This window comes from Astatotilapia calliptera, chromosome 10 (genome assembly GCF_900246225.1).
Source record: "Astatotilapia calliptera chromosome 10, fAstCal1.2, whole genome shotgun sequence".
In the NCBI taxonomy this organism is placed as follows: domain Eukaryota; kingdom Metazoa; phylum Chordata; class Actinopteri; order Cichliformes; family Cichlidae; genus Astatotilapia; species Astatotilapia calliptera.
This window is the reverse complement of record NC_039311.1, coordinates 33,384,500-33,403,994: the sequence shown is the minus strand read 5'-3', so window position 1 is coordinate 33,403,994 and position 19,495 is coordinate 33,384,500. Positions and strand designations below refer to the sequence as shown.

Here is a 19,495-nt window from a genome sequence, read left to right as displayed (position 1 = left end):
TTTCACTTTCGTTCGTTCCATTCATTTGAATGGGCAAAAACTTGCATTAAAATATTCATATTTAAAAAACTATAATAATAAACACCAAAAGTCATAGCACCATTCCTGATCCAGCCGCACAAAATGATATAACATATAGGAAATTTCAGGCTGAAAAGGAAAATAATAATAATAATAATAATAATAATAATAATAAATCCGAGCAATAGTAATAAGTGTGCCTTTTGGCATAGGCACACTTAATTAGTGGGATTACAGCCTTGCTTCACTGTAAAGAGTTCATGACAAACACCTAATTGTTCTTTAAATGTCAGATTAGTGGATGTTGAGCAGGACGCGTTCAGCTCCGTTTCCCTCTGACCGCATTAAAAACTTTTCCAGGGTGGCGTTCACGCCGCCGCCGCGCGGAGGCCGGCAGTTTAATGCACAGGCAGAGCTGCAGGATACGATCGACGAGGAGGAGGCCGAAGTTCCACAGCAGCAGCACGGCCAGGACGAAGGACGGCTGGCTCAAAATGTCCCGAGATCCCTTTGGCTCCCGAACGCACCTGCAGCACCTGGAGGAGGAGGACAGAGCCAATCAGGACGCAGGAAACAGCTGTGTCAGAAGCTCCAGCTGTTTCCCGGGGACACACTCACTCTCTGGCGGCGTAGATGAAAACCACGTCGGTGACGATCACCGACAGCCTCTGGAACAGCACCGTGGCCGGGCTGGCGTAGTTCAGGTTCTCCACCTGCAGCATGTTTGCGTCAAAGCTGCGCGCCACCTGAGACAGCCCGAACTCGAACCAGGCGAACAGCGGCGGGTAGTCCAGGGTCCACTCGGACGTGTTCTGCAGGAGAGAAAGCGCCTCGTGAAACATCAGCGAGCTTTCCCACCGCCTCCCACAGGTGCTTTTATTTTACAGGTGAGTGTGGGCTCCTCCTCCCTCACCTCATAGTACCACCTGGACACGGGCAGGCTGTGCGTGATGGCCAACCAGTTCCTGTGCACCTCAAAGTCCGTCGACCGGCTGAAGACGAAGACACACACACACCAGTTTAACAGACCAAGCTGGACAGATAGAGGCTTCAGCTTTAAACACGTTTGACCTCCACCTGAGGAGCACCACCTGCACCAACAGTGACCATACACATGTTCATCTCAAGGACAGCAGGTGTGCGCTCTGTCAGTAACACCTCAACTGTCAGAGGATCAATCTGAGCTAATGTACTCAAACACTCATTTCTTAACTTCACATGGACACAAAGGTCACATGTCTCAGGGTTAAAGGTCACCGGCTCACCTCTCAGTACACTGTGAACCCCTTTATTAGGTGTTTTACAGAGCACAGAGGTGTTAGCTGGGCTGGATTCATGCCGAATGTGTCAGTGTTTTAAACTGACTCCGCTTATTTAAAAAGATCCGATTCATCCGCTGTGCTCACAGAAAGACACGCGCGATGGTTTAATCGGGAGATTTCCCGCAGGGATCCGGTCCTCACAGACGCGGGCACTGGCGCTTCATGAGACGTTTCGCGGGCTCTGAGCCTCCTGACCACTCATTAAAGCTCAGTAGACCCGGCAGAGTGACTTATGACGCCCATTGCATCCCGGGTGTACCTGTACGGTCAATCACCTGTGTGAAAACGTCATCAAGCAGCGCCAAAACGAAGCTCTAAAGAAAAACGGCGTATCCCTGAAGCCCAGCCTGCAGCTGATGACGGCTCGGGTTCAAGTTCAAACAAACTCGGATTTCACACGAAGTCACACTAAACGATCTCATCCGCGCACAGCTTCCCGCACGCACCGCGCAGACCCCTCACTGTTATCGCGTACAGGAAATGACGTTAACGTGGCTAATAACCGCGGTGACACTGAGGAAGACTTGGGACTCACTACGCGCTGATGAAGAAGCACTTCAGCAGAGAAACTCCCACAGCTAACGCCGAGAACCAGCTGCAGCTGTCCGCCGCCATGACAGTCGGCCTGCTGACGTCTGCTTCAAACTTTATTGACAAAGCCGAGGAGGACAGTTCCTCAGTGAACTTTAATTATTTGTTGTTGTTTTTATTTTTTTTTAACAGAGTTTGAACAGAGTCCTCAGTCCTGTTTCGGTTTTGTTTAGATATTTATGTAAAAAAAAAAAGTTCGCTTTTATAATGATGCTTTAAACGTCGACAGGTAAAGTCGGAATTCTGAGCTTCGTCTGTGCTAGACTTAAACGTCACACACTGAAGTTTCCTCCCGCGTTTAAAACCTTTCAGTTCATTAAAAGAAAAACTTAAGTTTCAGAGAAGAAAATGAAAACTATTTAAACTTCTCTTTATTTCTGTTTTTAAATAGTTTTGTAATTTCTGATTTTACTTCTCTTTTCTTAAATGTTCTTAGACTTTTTGTCCCTTAGTTCCTCTTTCTGCACCACATCTGATCATCCACCTCCATCTCCTCTATCCCAGCATCCTCCTCTGTCACACCAACCCTCTGCATGTCCTCCTTCACTACATCCATGACCTCCCTGAGCTCCTCCTCTCCTCCTCCTGCCTCCACCCTGTCTCCTCTGTAGATGTTCCAAACCACGTCAGCCTCTGTCTTTGAGCAGTCCCTCTGATGACTCGTCCTGCTCATGGCAAATTAATATCTGAACACTTCCAGCAAATACACTGATCTGTCATATTTCATCATCTTTAACTGTTTTTGCATAAAGTTTGTTGCATGTAAACATCTGAGTGCTTCAGTTCAAACTGAAGAAGCACCGACGGCGCTGACACCCTCACCAGTCTGCACCAGCCGGGGGCGCTGTCTCCTCAACTGTCACGGTGTTTTCTGTGACCCACAGTCCCTGAATGCAGCATGGGTAGGGCCTGCTCCTTCCTCGGTGTGACAGTTTCCGGTTTGTGAGCGCTGTGTGTATTTGTGCGTAAACACTCAAAGTTTGTAAGTAAACGTCACAAAAACTCTGGAAATCACAGCAGCTTCCGGATGAACGTGCTCATGAGGAGGTGTTTCCGGCAGCGGGTGGTCACGTGGAGAGGTGAGGCTGAAGCAGAGGACCCCAAAAATCTGACAGACTCACCAAATCACCGCAGACACGCTGGTTTCCGGTCACTGTGACGTTTCTGTGTTTACTAGTTCATACTTCGGTCATAAATCTGGACCCAGTCAGTAATGAAGGACAGCCAATCAGAGTCCAGCTCCAGAAGCGTTTACACTGTGATCTAGCTCACCTGGTTAAATTGTATCAAAGTTTAATGTCTGCATTGTTAGGGGCGTGGCCTGTGTGTGTGTGTTTTAAAGGTCTCCATGTGGGGGCCCCGCTGACGACCTTCGATGTGAGGAAGGTTGAGCTTGACGCCGCTGGAGCAGCGCAAACTGACGTTCGATTCCCACGCCATGGTCACAGAGCTGCAGAGCAGCGGTGAGGTCACTGTCAGGCGTGTCGGCGTGTAGTACGGCTGTAGCACGGAGTGCTCATCGAATATTTTTGTGCAGGTTTCGAGAAGAACCAGGCGGAGTTGATCGTCTCAGCTCTGGTCACTCTCGCCACGGCCAACATGGATGTCGTTTACAAAGACATGGTGACCAAATCCCATCAGGTGGGAACCAGAGACGAGCTCCACCCTCGAGCTGTTTCCACAGAGTTACAGACTTTTCTTTCTTTAGGAGATCGCCCTGCAGCAGATCATGGCTCACCTGGACTCCGTCAGGAAGGACATGGTGATCCTGGAGAAGAGCGAGTTCGCTAACCTGCGATCGGAGAACACGGTACGTCGGCTTTACTTCTCAGTTTCTCCAATCGTCCATTATTCCTGCCTAACATCTGGACACCTCCTCGAGTCTGTCACAGTTAGTGTGTTACTCGGATTTGTTAAATATGTGGAAGTTTTTGTAGGAAGTTCATCAGCTGATGGTGGAGCTCACATTTCGACCTGTCAGTGCACCTTAATGGACGTAATGAAGCTTCTGGTTCCTGGGACCATAACTCGGGGTTAGGACTAAAGAAGAAGAAGAGTTGGTGCAGGCGTCCCACAGGGCTCTGTTCTCGGTCCTCTTCTGCGTCACAATCAGCCACAATGTGTCTGATGATGTTACACGTGCTGGACTCTCGTCCTAGTCTTTAGATTAACAAAGAGACAAAAGCATCTGCAGGTTGTTCTGGATCGTCTCTGCAGCGTCCCGACTTTCTAAAAATCTTTTTGTTCCTGCAGAAAATGAAGCGAGAGCTGGAGCAGCTCCAGAACCGGCTGAAGGTGAGAGTGATGATCCCATGTGGGCTTGACCAGGCTGAAACATCCAGACCCTGGGTGAGGTCCCTGCTGTAACACGACGTGTCTGCTGATGTGTTTTATCTCCAGGAGGAGAGCAAGAAAATGATGGCAGAAACCAAACTGGACATCAACCTGGAGAGGAGCAGGGTCTCCGACATGGTGAGGCTCGCGAGGAATTTACCACAGGAACAGCGGAGCTTTAGCAAAACGCATCGGGCGGTTCGTCCGGCCGCTCGCCACTCGCCTCGGCTGCTTAAAGGTTCCGTTTGGGTAAATTTAAAGGAAGGTGGGCACGTGACGCGTCTCTGAAGCTGCTTTCATGTTTTTGTCTCAGTTCACTGAGCAGGAGAAGAAGCTGATGGAGGCCACGTCAGACTTTCATCACAAGGTGAAAACAACAGCTGCAGTACTGATGCTGTAAAGTACCCGTTGGTTTGTAGCTCTGCAGGGCCATTGGTTGTTTTAACTGATGACATCACATCACGTGTGTCTCGTGCTCAGAGATCCGAGCTGGAAAACGACAACATGGAGATCAACAGGAAGCTGGACCTGCAGGTGGCCTCGCTGAAGACGCTGCTGGAGTCCCTGAAACTGCAGACGATCCGCTACCTGGCAGGTGAGACGGCAGCCGTGCTTCTGTGCGTCTGCGATGGCGTGAAGACGAACACTTTAGTCTGACGCTGCCTGTCAGCACAACATTTTACATCTGTCCTCAGAGAAACACCAGTTTTCTTATCTGTGTGGACAGCAGGGGGCGCTGTAGTACACAGAGTGCAGCTGTATGTACATGTGTAAGTGTGTTGCTACCCTGTGAGCTTTTACACATTGTGTCACTTTACAACCACAAACTTTAATTTCTGTGACAAAGCAGCACATAACTGAAGTGGTGTGAAAACGATGCACGCTTCACGCAGTGTGCGTTTGTATCCAGCCCGTGTCGTACTTTGAGCCACGTTTCCTTTGCGGTTCGTCTCCACCAGCTCTGCGCAGCTGCAGGCTACATTTCTGCCTGTTCTTTGTTTTAAAGCAGCTCGACTTCAGCCAGACCGGACGCAGAGCGTCTGTGAACAGCGGTTTCTAAGTGTCGCCACAGACGCTCGGTCGGCTTCAGGTCTGGACTTTGACCGTCCTAACACGAGTACTCTGATCCAGGTCCCTCTGGAGCTCTTGCTGTATGTTGAGGCTTCCCAGTCTCAAGTCCTCGAGCTTTGGTCTCGTCTGAGCAGAGCACCATCTCCCAAGTTTGCTGTGTCCCTGCACGACTCCTGGCAAACTGCAGACGAGACTTTTTATGTCTTTCTGTCAACAAGGGCTTCTTCTTGCCACTCTTCCATATCTCCACATAGATCTGTGCTGTCCATGACTTCCAGTTGTCCTGTGGACAGACTCTCTCTCTGAGCTGTGGGTTTCTGCAGCTCCTCCAGAGTGACCGTGGGCCTCGTGGAAGCTTCTCTGACCAGTGCTCGCCGTGCTCGCTCTGTGTCTTGGTAGGTTTGCAGTTGTAGGAAACTTTTTCCATTTTTGGATGATGGATTGAACAGAGAGATGTTCAAAGCTCAGGATATTTTATATAAGCTAACTCGTCTTCATCCCTGAGCTGTGTGGTGCCTTCACTGATGCTCTCTAACAAACCTGTGAGGCCTTCACAGAGCAGGTGTGTTTATAATGAGACTAAATCACACACAGGTGGACTCTGTGCTCTAAAGCAGCGGGCCCCAACCCCCGGGCCTCGGACCGGTACCGGTCCGTGAGTCGTTTGGTACCAGGCCGTTTGGTTTTCAGCGTTATTTTGTTATCGTTTACTCGGTTTTCCTGTGTTTTACTGGTTTTATTTCGTTGTATTTATCCGCGGATACAAACACACTTCACATTTTTATTTGGACATCATGTATCGTCTTCGTACCACTTCACAGGTATCTGCTACTTTCTGACTAAATGTGTCAAAGTTCACGGCGTATAAATACTTTCTCAACACGCTGTGTACAGCCTGTGTGATTCAGTGTCTACATATAAAAACGTTACAGTGAAATCAGAGGACGTAGCATCCTGTGTTTAGCCGTATCTGATGATGCAGCGTGAGGTAACGAGTCACAGATCGTACGGTGATGTCAGCAGGCGACGCGTCCTGATGGGACTGAAGGCTGAACACGATCTAAAACCATCACAGTTTGGTCCATGAACGGATCCCTGTGGAGCTCCTGCACTGACGGCTCAGGAACCTGAAACCTGCCGCCTTAAGGTGGAATAAAAATGGTCCTAAAATCGCGCCCTGTGGCACGCCACGTTAGCACGCCACGTTAGCACGCCATGTTAGCACGTCATGTTAGCACTCATGAAGCTGGACTGTTACCCATCAGCCACCACAGGATGAGCCGCAGCGCTCCGACCACACGTAGAACCTGATTTCTATCGTGCTAAAACCTGATGATGAACTTGCTTCTTTCAAACTTCAGACACCAAACTCATCTTTAGAAACGTCGGCTCTGAATTTATATCAAAGTTCCAGCAACACGAGAATCTAATTTTGCTGTTTTTAATTTGGAGGTTTGAATGAAGACCTGACTTTCACTGTTTCAGTAACGCTGATCGAACGCTCTGCTCCTCCTCAGCCACCCTCTTCTCCTGCCTCGCCATCGCTCTGGGACTCTACCGCCTCTGGAAGTGAACGAGTGACTCGTCTTCATCCACCACACAAAGTAGTTCCAGAAGAAGAAAACTCTGATATTTCATCTGAGCCCAACAGAGTGAAAATACTCAGAATCAGCAACATGTACTCAGAGTATCCAAAGTAGAAGTACTCAGTATATACGGCATACTTTCTTTATATTTCAGAAGGAGCAGCACAGAGTAAAAGTACTCTAAAAGTACCCGAGTTACCAGCTGATTGTACTGTTGCTGAGGTAGAACTTTAAATGAATGGACTCAAACACTAGTTTAAATGTTTTTTATAACCTGTCTTAAACACTTTTGTTAATAAAGTTTAAATTTTGAGTTCAGAAACATAAACTCTGACATTTCTGGAGCCGCAGAAACAAAACCGTCAGCGTGAGTTTGTGTTGTCCTGCTCTGAGGTCTGACAGTGAATAAAGCCTGGAAGAAAAATGTCTGTGTTATTAACAGAGATGAAAACACTGTGTGGCTCTGAAACGAGACAGTAAGTCACTACGCAAAGTTTAAACAGGTCAAAATGCTTTTTTTCACTTCATGTGACTTTTCCTCCTTTTAAGAAGCCCTGAACTCAACGCTTCTGTTTTTCTGTGGAAGAGAGACACAGATTAATAACAGATTAATAACAGATTAATAACAGATTAATAACAGATATGATTCAATGCTGAGAGGTCTGTTAACACAGGCTGTGTCCCAATTCAGAGACTGCATGCTTGAAGTACGCACACTACGCGTACTACGTACGGTTCGTACTATAAGTACGAGAAGTGCGGAAGTGAGAGGCTTGTGAAATGGGACGCTTCGTCACGCTGTTCAGGTTGCCTAGCAACCACAGCTTTGTGTGACAGAAATGAAGCAGAAAAATGTTTTGTTGGTCATTTTTGTCATGACATCACTGTGATTAGTTGAGTATCTGAGGCTGAGACCACGGGACTGTGAACATGATTGTTGGGCTTCATGTCTGTGCTGAACAGTCATTTCAGATCAGCTAGTAAACAACAATTAGTTAATGTTGTTTATGAGACTAAAGTCATCTCACTGTGGTGATGTAAATATAATATGGCCAATATTATAGTATTGTCAGATTATTATGAGATACATACATATATATATATACATACATATATATATATATATATATATATATATATGTATGTATATATATATATATATATATATATATATATATATATACATATATATATATATATGTATATATATATACATACATATATATATATGTATGTATATATATATATATATATACACACACACACACACATATATCACTGACCTTCAGCGTGTTGTGTTTGTGGATATATGACTGACTTTAATTATTAAACATTCGCACATAAATAAGTGACGTCATATTCAGCACTTTTGACAGTTCACTCTTCGGCCGCTCCATCTTATTAGGGAACTTCCACACACATAAATGTAAATTTCAAAACTCAACCCCATCATTTAATTTGTTTTTGATTGAAACTGAATATTACTTAAACTCTCTTAAATTAACTTCCAATAAAAAAGGTTTATCATTGATTGAAATTCATTCAGAAATGTTTAACGAATGAGCTGTCACAACTTTCAAATACAAAGTTGTTATGAAGTCTGTCACATTCCCCCTTTTTTTCTTTTCTATCCTTTATTTATTTATCCTTCTTATTTCATTGTGCTGTATATTGTTACTCTTATTTGCCTTGTATGTCTACTGTACAAACTGAACTGGAATGACTGACTGTTCGCTTTATAAGTTCAATAAAGTTTGGAGAAAAAAAAACGGCGCATTTGGAGTACACTTCGAGTTGGGACAGCCGTCGTCGCGTTGAAACTGCTAACTTGATTTTGGCTCTTGCAAACTTCTGTTTATTTATGTTCCCCTTAATTTATTTTATTTTTTGTACTCACTTTTGTCTCACTGTCTTTGTCACTCTTTCTGTTCCTCATTGTACTACCACAATGTTATCTTTTATATGATCCCTGTTTTACTTGACTGTATGTCTATAATGTGATAAATAAAGTTTAAAAAAAAAAACAGCCGTCGTCGCGTGGCGGTGACGTAACCGCACTTAAAATGCGTACTTCAAGCGTGCAGTCTCTTAATTGGGACACAGCCACATAGTGAGTGAGAAAGATGACTGGAAAGGAAAAACTCAATGCATCATGGGAATCCCCCGGCAGCCTACATCTATTGCAGCATAACTAAGGGAGGATTCAGGGTCACCTGGTCCAGCCCTAACTATATGCTTTAGAAAAAAGGAAAGTTTGAAGCCTAATCTTGAAAGTAGAGATAGTGTCTGTCTCCTGAATCCAAACTGGAAGCTGGTTCCACAGAAGAGGGGCCTGAAAACTGAAGGCTCTGCCTCCCATTCTACTTTTAAATACTCTAGGAACAACAAGTAGGCCTGCAGAGCGAGAGCCAAGTGCTCTAATAGGGTGATATGGTACTACAAGGTCATTAAGATAAGATGGGGCCTGATTATTTAAGACCTTGTATGTGAGGAGCAGGATTTTGAGTTCTGGATTTAACAGGAAGCCAAAACAGGAGAAATCTGCTCTCTCTTTCTAGTCCCTGTCAGGACTCTTGCTGCAGCATTTTGGATCAGCTGAAGGCTTTTCAGTGAGTTTTTAGGACATCCTGATAATAATGAATTACAGTCGTCCAGCCTGGAAGTAATAAATGCATGAACTAGTTTTTCAGCGTCACTCTGAGACAGGATATTTCTAACTTTAGAGATGTTGCACAAATGGAAGAAAGCAGTCTTACATATTTGTTTAATATGTGCGTTGAAGGACACGTCCTGGTCCAAAATGACTCCAAGGTTCCTCACAGCGTTACTGGAGGCCAAGGTAATGCCATCCAGAGGAAGAATCTGCTTAGATACCATATTTCTACGATTTTCAGCGCCGAGTACAATAACCTCAGTTTGATCTGAATTAAGAAGCAGAAAGTTAGCGGCCATCCAGGTCTTTATGTCTTTAAGACATTCCTGCAGTTTAACTCATTGGTGTGTGTTATCTGGCTTCATGGACAGATAGAGCTGGGTGTCATCAGCATAGCAGTGTAAATGTATGCTATGTCTTCTAATGATGCTGCCTAAGGGAAGCATGTATAATGTAAAGAGAATTGGTCCTAGCACTGAACCCTGTGGAACTCCATAATTAACCTCAGTGTGTGAAGAGGACTCTCCATTTACATGCACAAACTGCCACAGTTCACAAAAACTGTGCCTCAGGAGGTCAGTGTCCCTGCCGCCCGTGTTTCACCTCATTACAGTTTGAGTTCATGTTTGTTGAACAGCTGAGTGTGGACCTGTGTCTTACCTGTGCAGCACACCTGTCTGTCTAACAGGAGGTGGGCAGGGCTGAACCCTCATGCTGTTTCAGAAACTTTTTTTAGAGGATGAAAATATTTCAAATATTTCTCAACTCTGGACTGACCAGAAGTCCGGTGTTGCCTCCACCCAACACACACGCGCGCAACAAATACACACTCAGAGTAAACTTCCTTAAACTTGCTCCACTTCCTCTCGCTCGCCTCTCGGACTTCCTCCTCTACTTAAGCTCCGCCCGCCCGCCTCGCGCTGAGATAGAGATCCGCTGTCCCTCTCGCACGCACACACTCACACACAGCGACACAGGGAGCGGGACTGAGCGGAGCTGCGCGCCCGGACAGGAGCACTGATGACCGGTGAGTCCCTGAGCTTTACCCGCTCCGAGCTCCGGATCAGCTGAGAGTGCGTGTGAGTGTGTGTTTGTGTGTGTGCGTGTGTGTGTTTCCTCCTTCTGTCAAAACTTTAGCGGGTTATTGATTCCGGCTTTAATTCCCGTCAGCTGATCGATTTTTCTCCTGCAGCGGATCGATAACCCGTGTGTGTGTGTGTGTGTGTGTGTGTGTGTGTGTGTGCGCGCGCGCGCTGATGTTTGGAGGAAACTGGAGATGGAGTGCGACCACTCCCTGTGTGTGTGTGCGTGTGCGTGTCACTTCTTGTTTTGAACTTGGTGTAGCGTTAAAGATTCTCAGAAACAATAACGATCAGTGCTGATCGATACCTGAACAGCTGGTTCTGCTAAACTCTTGTTTATGTTGAAATGACTGAACTCAAAGTTTGTCCCTGTGAGAGTGTCACAGCAGTGTACACGCACTATACCTGAGTAACGACTGACTTACTGCAGCACACTCGCAGTGTGCCTGCTGCTGACATGCCCACGATCACAGTGTGAAGCATCATCTTATTCAGATTATTATGGATTATCAGGGGAACAGTACCTGTACTAATGTTACCTGCACAGGCTAGTTTTGTCTGTGAGGAGCAGATCAGAGTTTAGGATGTTTATTGAACTGAACACATCAGTGATCTGCTGACACAACAAGCCAAGAAAACATCTTTACGCACTGAGCCCGGCAACACAGACTGTACACAAAAGATGGACATAGGCCTCTGACGTCATGCATCAGGGTTTTGTTTTTTTTAAATTTCACATTCTGAGTTTTTAGTTATTTTTGTAGCAGGAAGTGACCATATTTGGACAAAAGGGTAGCATGCTAAGTTATCAGCTAATGCTAGCTCACTTGGTTATCAGACTGCAGAGGAGTGACACTCACACACACACACACACACACACACATCCAAGCCTGGTGGTGAAGGCGAGACTTTCACATGTGAGTCAAACGTCTGTAGTTTGGTCTGAGCTGGCGTGCTGGGCGGCGCTCATCTTGCTTTTTGCGGTTTTAGCTTGAATCTTCTCACAGTCTTGGATGAGTGACGTGTTGTTTGGTGCTCGGTTGTCCCAAACCGGGTCTGCTGCCTCCGGTGCTTTAAGTCTGCTGATATTTTTGGTTGTTTTAGCCCCGATTTGGTTTAATCCCAGTCATCATTAACCTGTAGATGTCTGACCGTCCATCTCAGAGACTAATTTCCACGTCTGAGGTTCATGAGTTATTCCTGGAAGTATCTGCAGAGAAACACTAATGTAACACAGCCCTAATGTAGAGTTCAGGCTATAATTCTTCAGTTTGAATTTTCATGACATCGAAGCTGCAGCAGGAACTCGGGTGTTGTCACCTAAACTACAAAAGTGTGAGACGGTAAAGTCACTGCGAGAAAGTCACAAAAATCTGTGTCAATGCTGGAAAAACACGACTAATCTTGTCCACGACGACGTCACGCAGAGCATCGGCAGCTGCACTCAGATGTGAAACAGAAACATCACAGTCAGCTAGCCGAGGCACCCCGGGACTGAGACAGGAAGTCAGAGGGCGGCGGTGTCAGTGCGGCGAAGCTCGTGACCCGGGCCCACCTCTGACCCACCTCTCTGCTGTTTGGTCATTGATGTGGTTTGATCCTGGGATTGGTGTGATGTTGGTCTGTTTGATGTTCTGGGCTCGTGTGGGTTAATCCCTGTGCTGCTGGTGCGTTCAGGTGTTTCGTGGACACGTGTTTTCGCCTGGTCTGGACATGTTACAGCCGCCGTAGTCCCGCTCGGCGCTGCCTGTCGTTGTGTGTTTGGGGCAGCGATGTTGATGCTTGCTGGGATATTTCTGGGTGGTGCAGGTTCGGTTGAGGTCCAGGATTCGGTGCAGTTTGTTATTTCTGAGCCTGGGGTGCAAATAAGACTGAAAGCGGACAGTTTGGACACGCCGGCTTCGGGGAACACTTTTCCTTCATACCAGCTGCTGCTGGATGAAGAGAATGGCGGGCAAACCCTTCCCGTTTCGGTTTCATCACAGACGGTTCCTCTTTGGCAGTCGGAGCGTCTGTCAGGGCGAGGACGAACTGTGCACCGCCCCCTTCTCCCCCGATGGAGGGGCGCTCACGGTGAGACTCGATGGCCTGTAACGTTTCTCTGGTATTCTGTGTTTGTGCTGTCAGTGTGGTTTGGTTCAGTATCCCGGGGAGTTCGACTGCTCTCTGGAGTTTCTGTCCCCAGTTTGGTGAAATTTTCTCCACTGCTGTAAATGTGTGTTTGCAGCCCAACAGCCTCTGCTGGTGGAAGTTTGTTCTTCAGCCTTTTAGTCCCAGTGCTGTAAAAATATAAGAGTAATAAAGAGTAAATAAGCTGAGAGATGAGTGCGAACAGAATAATCATCACCGACTGCTGCAGCTGTAACAACAGCAGTGTGTGTGTGGGAGGCTACAGCGACGCCCCCCAGGATCCAGAGGCAGACAGAGATGGATCATCCACGGCCCCCCCAAGATTAACGAGGACTTGAGTCCACACGCCTCTGCGACGACTCCAGCAGCAGGAGGAGGAAGGAGGAGCGCGCACTGCTAAGGGGTCACATCAGTGCAAACCCAGATCCGGATCTCAGGGCTCCAGGTGCCCAAGAACCGCCCACTACCCAGCAGAGCCCCACCCCCCGACACAGGTCGAAGCCACCCCAGGCCACACCGGAAAATCCAGCCACGCACCCGAGAACCACCAAGTACCCACAGCCCAGTTATCAGATGATGATGGTCTATAAAGAACATAAAGATAAAACAATTTAAGGCTGCAGCTGAGAGATGAGTCCTGCAGAGACGTTCGTCTGCTGACTGATGGCACGCAGCAGGAAAACCAGCACTTTAGTTTCTCTGGATGTTTCTGTGGCTGCTGTGTTTTTACGGTGAGGGCGGCGTGGAGCGGAGACACTGTGGTAGCAGCTGTTTGACCTGCACGCCAGCGTTCGCTTGCTTCATAACGGCAAGGACACATTTTTGTACTCTGCCCCGTTTGCTTCAAGTTCCCCTTTTTTGTCCTGGATGTGTCACAATCTGCTGCTGCTGCTGTGAGAGGTCCTGTGCAGCAGGTGTGTTTGCCACAGGGGGTTTCTCATTTTTGAAAGTCAGAAAAAGCCCACAGAGCCGCGAGGACTTCTGTAAAAGTGGCAGCTCCAGTTTTAGAGACGTTCCCGGCTGTGGGAAGGCTCAGTTCCTCTGCGGCTCAGGAAGCTCGCTCTGAACCAGCAGAAGAAAATAAAAATACAAGAAAAGAAGACAGCTGACGAGACGAAACCAAAGCTCTTTGTTACTTCCTGAAACACAGACACCCGAAGCCAGAACACTCATAAAAGAGACGGCGGCCGCTGGTCACCGTCACCACAGAGAAATGTTTCCCATTAGAGCCGGACGCCAGAGCCCAGCTGTTACTCTGAGGCTGGCAGCGAACAGCACCACAGTTTTCCATAACGTGAAGTCTCACACTCAAACAAATGTAAAGAAGTCGAGTGGACATGGAGCCGCTGCGTGTTTCAGAGCTCTGTGTCAGTGCGCGATACACGAGCTGAGCTCAGCACGCAGCGAGCCTCTGCCTGACACCAGCCTGCAGTTTGCACTTCCTGTTCCCTCGTCTGGAAGCCCTTTTTCTGATCCGAGGTCTCTCGTCAAGAACGTCAGACGCTTCCACAGCAGGGGACAGGCTAGCAGGTGGAGACGTGAGACTACAGGAGGTGGGCGGAGCTTTAGAGGTGATGACAGTGAAGTCATGTGACTGTTTGCAGCCCTGCAGTGTTTGTTTACAAAAATCATAAAGGTGCATCCTCTTTATCTAGCTGAACATGTAGCTATGACTTCTGTCAACAGGAAACAGGATTTATGGACACATGTAAATAGAGTTTATGCACCGCTAACGAGCATGAAAGTGAATCTGAGCTGTGAGCAGCTCTGTGAGGATCTCCAGGCTTCCTGAGAATCACTCAAAGCTCTTCTTTGGATGTTTCTGCCTGTGTTCTGTTCTCTGTCAGGATCAGTCAGAGAGACTTTATTTACTGTAAGGGGCAATTAAGATAGATGCCCTGCCCACCGTACATACAAAACACAAACATCACATTGGGGAGACCGGTCAGGCTAGGTAGCACTGGCCGGTCGACCAATGAGCAGCGACCCGGAACCGAAACAATGGAAAATGCACAAAACGAGGAAAGACGAGGAGAACAAAGACTGAACTCCAACAGGGAGATCGGTTTGAGAACAGAAAAAAACACAGCTGATGATAACCAGATGTTTCCAGATGTTCCTGCTGGTGGATCAGACTTTGTAATTCAGTTTATCAAAGATCTCGGCAACACTGACGACCTGCAGCTGGACCCACGACAGCCACGCTTCACTGGGACGTCTCTGATGAGGCTTCAGTGAGCAGTAGACCATCAGCCTGAAGGTCTCTCAGCTCCTGTGTCACTCGGAATCAGTTTGTTGGTGCAAAAATCCTGTTTGTATGTCAAACTGTGTTTGTGTGACAGGCTGCTGGTAACAAAATTAAGTTGTGTGTGTGGACACAACGCTGGTCGTGCTTTATTGGGTCACAGCTCAGAGTTGCGGGTGAACTCTGTGGTCAGGTGCGAGGACCGGACTGGAGTGAAAAAGCAGCCGATGTCCAAAGAAAGAAACCGTTGCTCATGTACATTTCAAACATTGTGCGGCTGCTTGGAAGGAAAAGGTAAAAAACAAATGGGGGGGGAGGCTCAAGACTTTTGATAAAGCTGGGTGTGGCTTCTGTGGGTCTCCACTTACTGAGCGTGCACCATGTCCTGCTCCAACCTTTGTTACCCAAAGCTGAGACGGTGACGTCCAGAATGTCTCCACAGGTGCAGTCCACCAACGGGTGACATCACAGAGGCTCCTCCCTTTCCCCCGATTGGCTGCGGGCAGAACAGCGTGAGGCTGTTCGCCGCCAGCTCAGCATCTCGTGTCTCTAACGGGTTTCTTACTGATTAACTGTCTCCAAAAATAAAAGAGCAGATTCACACTTTAATCACACAGTTCCAGGAAGGCAGCGTTTACACGGCCGGCTGCAGGTCACCGCGCTCTGTTCTGCTTCCTCTTTTTGTCCTCGCAGTGTGACTCTGTTCCCCTCGCGTCTGCTTTCAGGCCGAGCCGCTTGGCGTTAGGACGAGCAGAGCTAAAGCTGCTGTGTTTTCACCTAGTGGACATTAGAGGAAGTGCAGCGTGATGCAGTTTTCTGTCTGTGAAAGCACGATGATGATAGCGATGGTGTTGCCGTACGTGAGCTTGACGTGTTGAAATGAGCGCCACACCTCTGCGCTCACGCAGCCTGCAGTGGAGTTCCTGCTATATTTCAACATGAAACCACAGCGGCGTGTTCCTGCTGAGGGCTTCCTTTTTTCTGAAGCTGCGAGCGTTACAACAGGACGCCGTTACAACACTCCAACAGCCGGGTGTGCTCCACCGGCGTCCTCAGCAGTAGAAGTGTGTCACTGCGTCATTTCTCTCAGACGTCAGACATGAACTGTCTGATAAACACATTGGCGAGCTGCGGCGGTCCCGTGACACCCCCATCCCCACCCTGACCACCCTAACACAGTCCCGCAGCTTCCTGTTGAAATAACGGTGAAAACTGACTCTCCTACAGCAGCTTTGCATGACTCACTGCTTTAAATAATCCTTCTTTGTCTTTAAAACAAGCTGCTTTGCTCTTTAGGCCCCGCCTTCCTCTCTGCCGGTTGGGTGACTTCTGGAGGCCAGCTGATGAGCGACGCAGGCGTGCACAGACGTCTGGGCTCATGGCGTTTGAGTACATACGCTCTGTGCCAATATATTAGGTACACCTTTTCTTCAGAGCTGCTTCGATTCTTCGCAGCTCAGATTCAAGGCGGGGCCGGAAACATTCCTCAGAGGTTCTGGTCCATGTTGACATGACATCATCATGACATCATCAAACAGCTGCTGCAGATGTCTGAATGTCGCAGCAGAAATTCAGAGGAGAGGTTTGCTCAACAACCAATCACAGGTCGTCTTGGCCGTGTCTCTGTGTCTGAATGAGTCGAGTTGCTGCCATGTGATTGGCTGATTGAATAACATTGTTAATGACCAGCTGAACAGTACCTCGCCATCAGCGCTCAGTTTTCCTTCAGATGTGTACATGTTCTTGTGGCGCTACAGGGGTCAAAGGTCACAGCTCTGCGCTTGTGTCGATGCGAGCGAGAGAAGAATAAGCAGGAAAAGCGTGAGATCAGAGGTTAAGGCTTCCAGCAGCAGTGAGCTCAGCCGACCTCCACCCATACGGAGTGAGGGGAGGGTGGGGTTGGCGTCCCCAGAGTCTGGGCTGAGCCTCGCTCTCCGCCCACACATCTGGAGAGCGTCTGCAGACCGCCTGTGGTCAGCGCTGTCGGTCCTCGAGTGTGCGAAGTCAGACTACGAAACTGAAACTTTCACTGATAGAAAAACCACAGAGAGGCTGAAACGCCTCAAACGACTGCGAGCAGCTGTGTTTTCATCCAGATTAGACGCACAGCTGGAGACGGCGTGCTTCACTCCTCTGCTGGTGTACGACTGTTATTACTGAATGACAGTAGCCACAAAACACGACCTAAAAGCTGCAGAAACAGACGACGGCACACAGGCCGAACACGCCTCAGACCGGCAGCCCGTCTCATTATTGCTAGAATCACGTTTAAGATGATAATAAAACAATGAAATGTTACGTTTCGGTTTTTTGCTGCTCGTCATGGACACGCTGAGGTCATCATGCACTGCTTTCCTTTTCTTCTTCGTTGGTGGTGCTGCTGTTTTTCCTCATAGACCGTTTTTGGAGTTTGTGTCCAGAAATCAGAAGTTCAGACTCGATCAGGAGGATGAGACTGTGGAGTGAATGTGGGTCTGGACTGTGGGGAGGAAGAACTCCCTGTTAACAGGAAGGGATTCCGGCACAGTGAGGATCAGGCAGGGGGCGTGTGGTTGGCAGTCCTGGGTGATCTCTGATCTGATGCTCTAAAACCATCGAAGGCCTCAGCCACACAGACCTGGACACTCGTTCTGCTGAGCAGTCGCTGCTTTTAAACCGGTCTGCAGGCATGTGTGTGAGGGGGGTCAAATATATGGGCTGGGGCCTAAAAGAGGCCCGCCAAAGGGTCCAGTGCACGTTACACAGTTACACACTGTGACTCGCCCACGGTGTGTAACTGTGTGTTCTCCTTCTTTCTAGCATTTTCATGTCTTCCTTTATTCCATCCATCCACCGTTTCGTTGGCCTGCCACGGGGTCGCTGACCTCCGGGCTCAAGCCTCATTGCTGTTTTTTCCACTGAGCTGTCGTCGGAGCGTAATACGTGTCCGCACCACCGTAGCCGTGCCTCGCACATTTTTTTCCGTGATTGGTGCGATGCCGAGCCGCTTTCTGACGTCTTCATTCATGACTTGGTCCCAACGCGTGAGGCCTAGACACCACCTGAGCATTCGCATTTCCATCGTGTGCAGGGCCTGTTTGTGCGTGGCGGTGGCTGGCCAACACTCCGATCCATACAGGGCAACTGGGCGGACCACAGTCTCGTAAATCTTGAGATGGTCTGGCATTCGACGGTCGCATAGCCCACCCGTCACTTGACGCCACTTTGTCCATGCGGCATTGACCCTTGCTCGCACGTCCTGAAGGATATCCCGTCGACACTGATCATCAATCACAAGTACTTGAATTGATCAGCCTTCTTCAGGTCTTCCCCGTCGATGTTAATGGTGCCATCAGTTTGGGGGCCAGCTTCCACGTACTCGGTCTTCTTGCTGTTGAGTCTCAAACCATGATCAGCCAGGCGCGTCCTCCATTGCTGCGTGTGCTGTTGCAGCTCACTTCTAGATGGATCCGCTAGGAATACGTCGTCACACTGTGTTCAGCGTGTGAGATTTTGTTTTTATGGGTTAATAGAGGCTAGTTTTACTGATCAGACGTGTGTGTGTGTGTGTGTGTGTGTGTGTGTGTGTGTGTGTGTGTGTGTGCAGGATAACATCTCTGCTTTGTTTGGAGACCGTTTCCTTCTGCAGCCATCATTTCCATAAACACAAATACTGACCGGGACAAACCGCCCTCCTCTCTCTCTGCAGGCAGATGATGGGACGTCACGTGTTCCTGAACAAACTGTGTTAACCGAAGGAAAACCGAGGAGTCTCTGACCGCGGAGCAGCACCAACTAGCCAATCAGAATCTCTGAAGGTAAAAAAAACAGATCATAGGTGTGCTGGTGTGGATCTGCAGTGTGCACACATCAACATGAGCCTAATAGAAGACAAAAAGGAAAGAGTAAAGATACGATCTCACCACAGAAAGATAAACAATAACCTGAAGGAGGAAAGAATGATGCAAGACAGAATAACCAAGGTGACCAAAGGTTTCCCACAGGGGACAACAACCTCTGAGTGGGCAGAAAAGACCGCAAAGAAAAACAACCACAAAGAGACAAAACATGACAGAATAAAGACACCAGGTCACTGTGAACGAGCCAATCACAACCTAAAGAAGGTGAAAAGAGTCTGTTTATTCTTCGTGTGTGAGAAAAGATGAGGTAACCTCAGCCAGCGGAGCTGCAGGTTGTTTCCTATCAGGTCAGCTGTTTTTTCTGTGGTCTGATGATAGCACAAACTCACATTTGTGTCCTCTGCAGGTCACCGAGGGGCCAGAGGTCAGAGGTCATCATGCAGACTATAAAGTGTGTGGTTGTGGGTGACGGTGCTGTGGGGAAGACGTGTCTCCTTATATCCTACACCACCGGAGCGTTTCCCAAAGAGTACATCCCCACTGTGTTCGACAACTACAGCAGCCAGGTGAGTGCTCGCCCTCTCCCTCACCTACAAAGGTCACCTGACCTCTACAGCAGCC

At 48.1% G+C, this 19,495-nt stretch overlaps 3 protein-coding genes across 3 annotated transcripts in view; 2 read left to right on the top strand and 1 right to left on the bottom strand.

The window, feature by feature from the left end:
- Nucleotides 1–204: 204 nt before the first annotated feature.
- Nucleotides 205–2,036, bottom strand: LOC113030987 (probable dolichyl pyrophosphate Glc1Man9GlcNAc2 alpha-1,3-glucosyltransferase). The gene is made up of 4 exons (XM_026182801.1): nt 1,879–2,036; nt 935–1,013; nt 640–833; nt 205–557 (listed from the first exon to the last, which is right to left on the bottom strand). Exons 1-4 carry the CDS (start codon nt 1,956–1,958, stop codon nt 341–343), a joined length of 570 nt encoding a protein of 189 aa, XP_026038586.1. The 5' UTR covers nt 1,959–2,036; the 3' UTR covers nt 205–340.
- Nucleotides 2,037–2,961: 925 nt separating this feature from the next.
- Nucleotides 2,962–7,349, top strand: LOC113030986 (coiled-coil domain-containing protein 90B, mitochondrial-like). The gene is given in 10 exon segments (XM_026182799.1): nt 2,962–3,013; nt 3,277–3,326; nt 3,328–3,397; nt 3,472–3,575; nt 3,643–3,744; nt 4,188–4,229; nt 4,335–4,406; nt 4,582–4,635; nt 4,749–4,863; nt 6,857–7,349. Coding segments are annotated over 10 exon segments (717 nt in total). The 3' UTR covers nt 6,913–7,349.
- Nucleotides 7,350–10,484: 3,135 nt separating this feature from the next.
- Nucleotides 10,485–19,495, top strand: part of LOC113030698 (rho-related GTP-binding protein RhoG-like) — a 12,185-nt gene continuing 3,174 nt past the window's right edge. Inside the window, exons 1-3 of the mRNA XM_026182361.1 lie at nt 10,485–10,605; nt 18,724–18,832; nt 19,281–19,440. Coding sequence (XP_026038146.1) covers nt 19,312–19,440 — 129 coding nt within the window. The 5' untranslated portion in view covers nt 10,485–10,605; nt 18,724–18,832; nt 19,281–19,311. The remainder of the gene's footprint in view (nt 10,606–18,723; nt 18,833–19,280; nt 19,441–19,495) is intronic.

Coding starts and splice junctions, on each gene's coding strand:
- LOC113030987 (XM_026182801.1), bottom strand. CDS start 1,958: ATGGCGGCGGACAGCTGCAGCTGGTTCTCGGCGTTAGCTGTGGGAGTT. Junction 1,014..1,878: donor TGCTTCTTCATCAGCGCGTA/GTGAGTCCCAAG, acceptor CTTCGTCTTCAG/CCGGTCGACGGACTTTGAGG. Junction 558..639: donor TTCATCTACGCCGCCAGAGA/GTGAGTGTGTCC, acceptor CTCCTCCTCCAG/GTGCTGCAGGTGCGTTCGGG.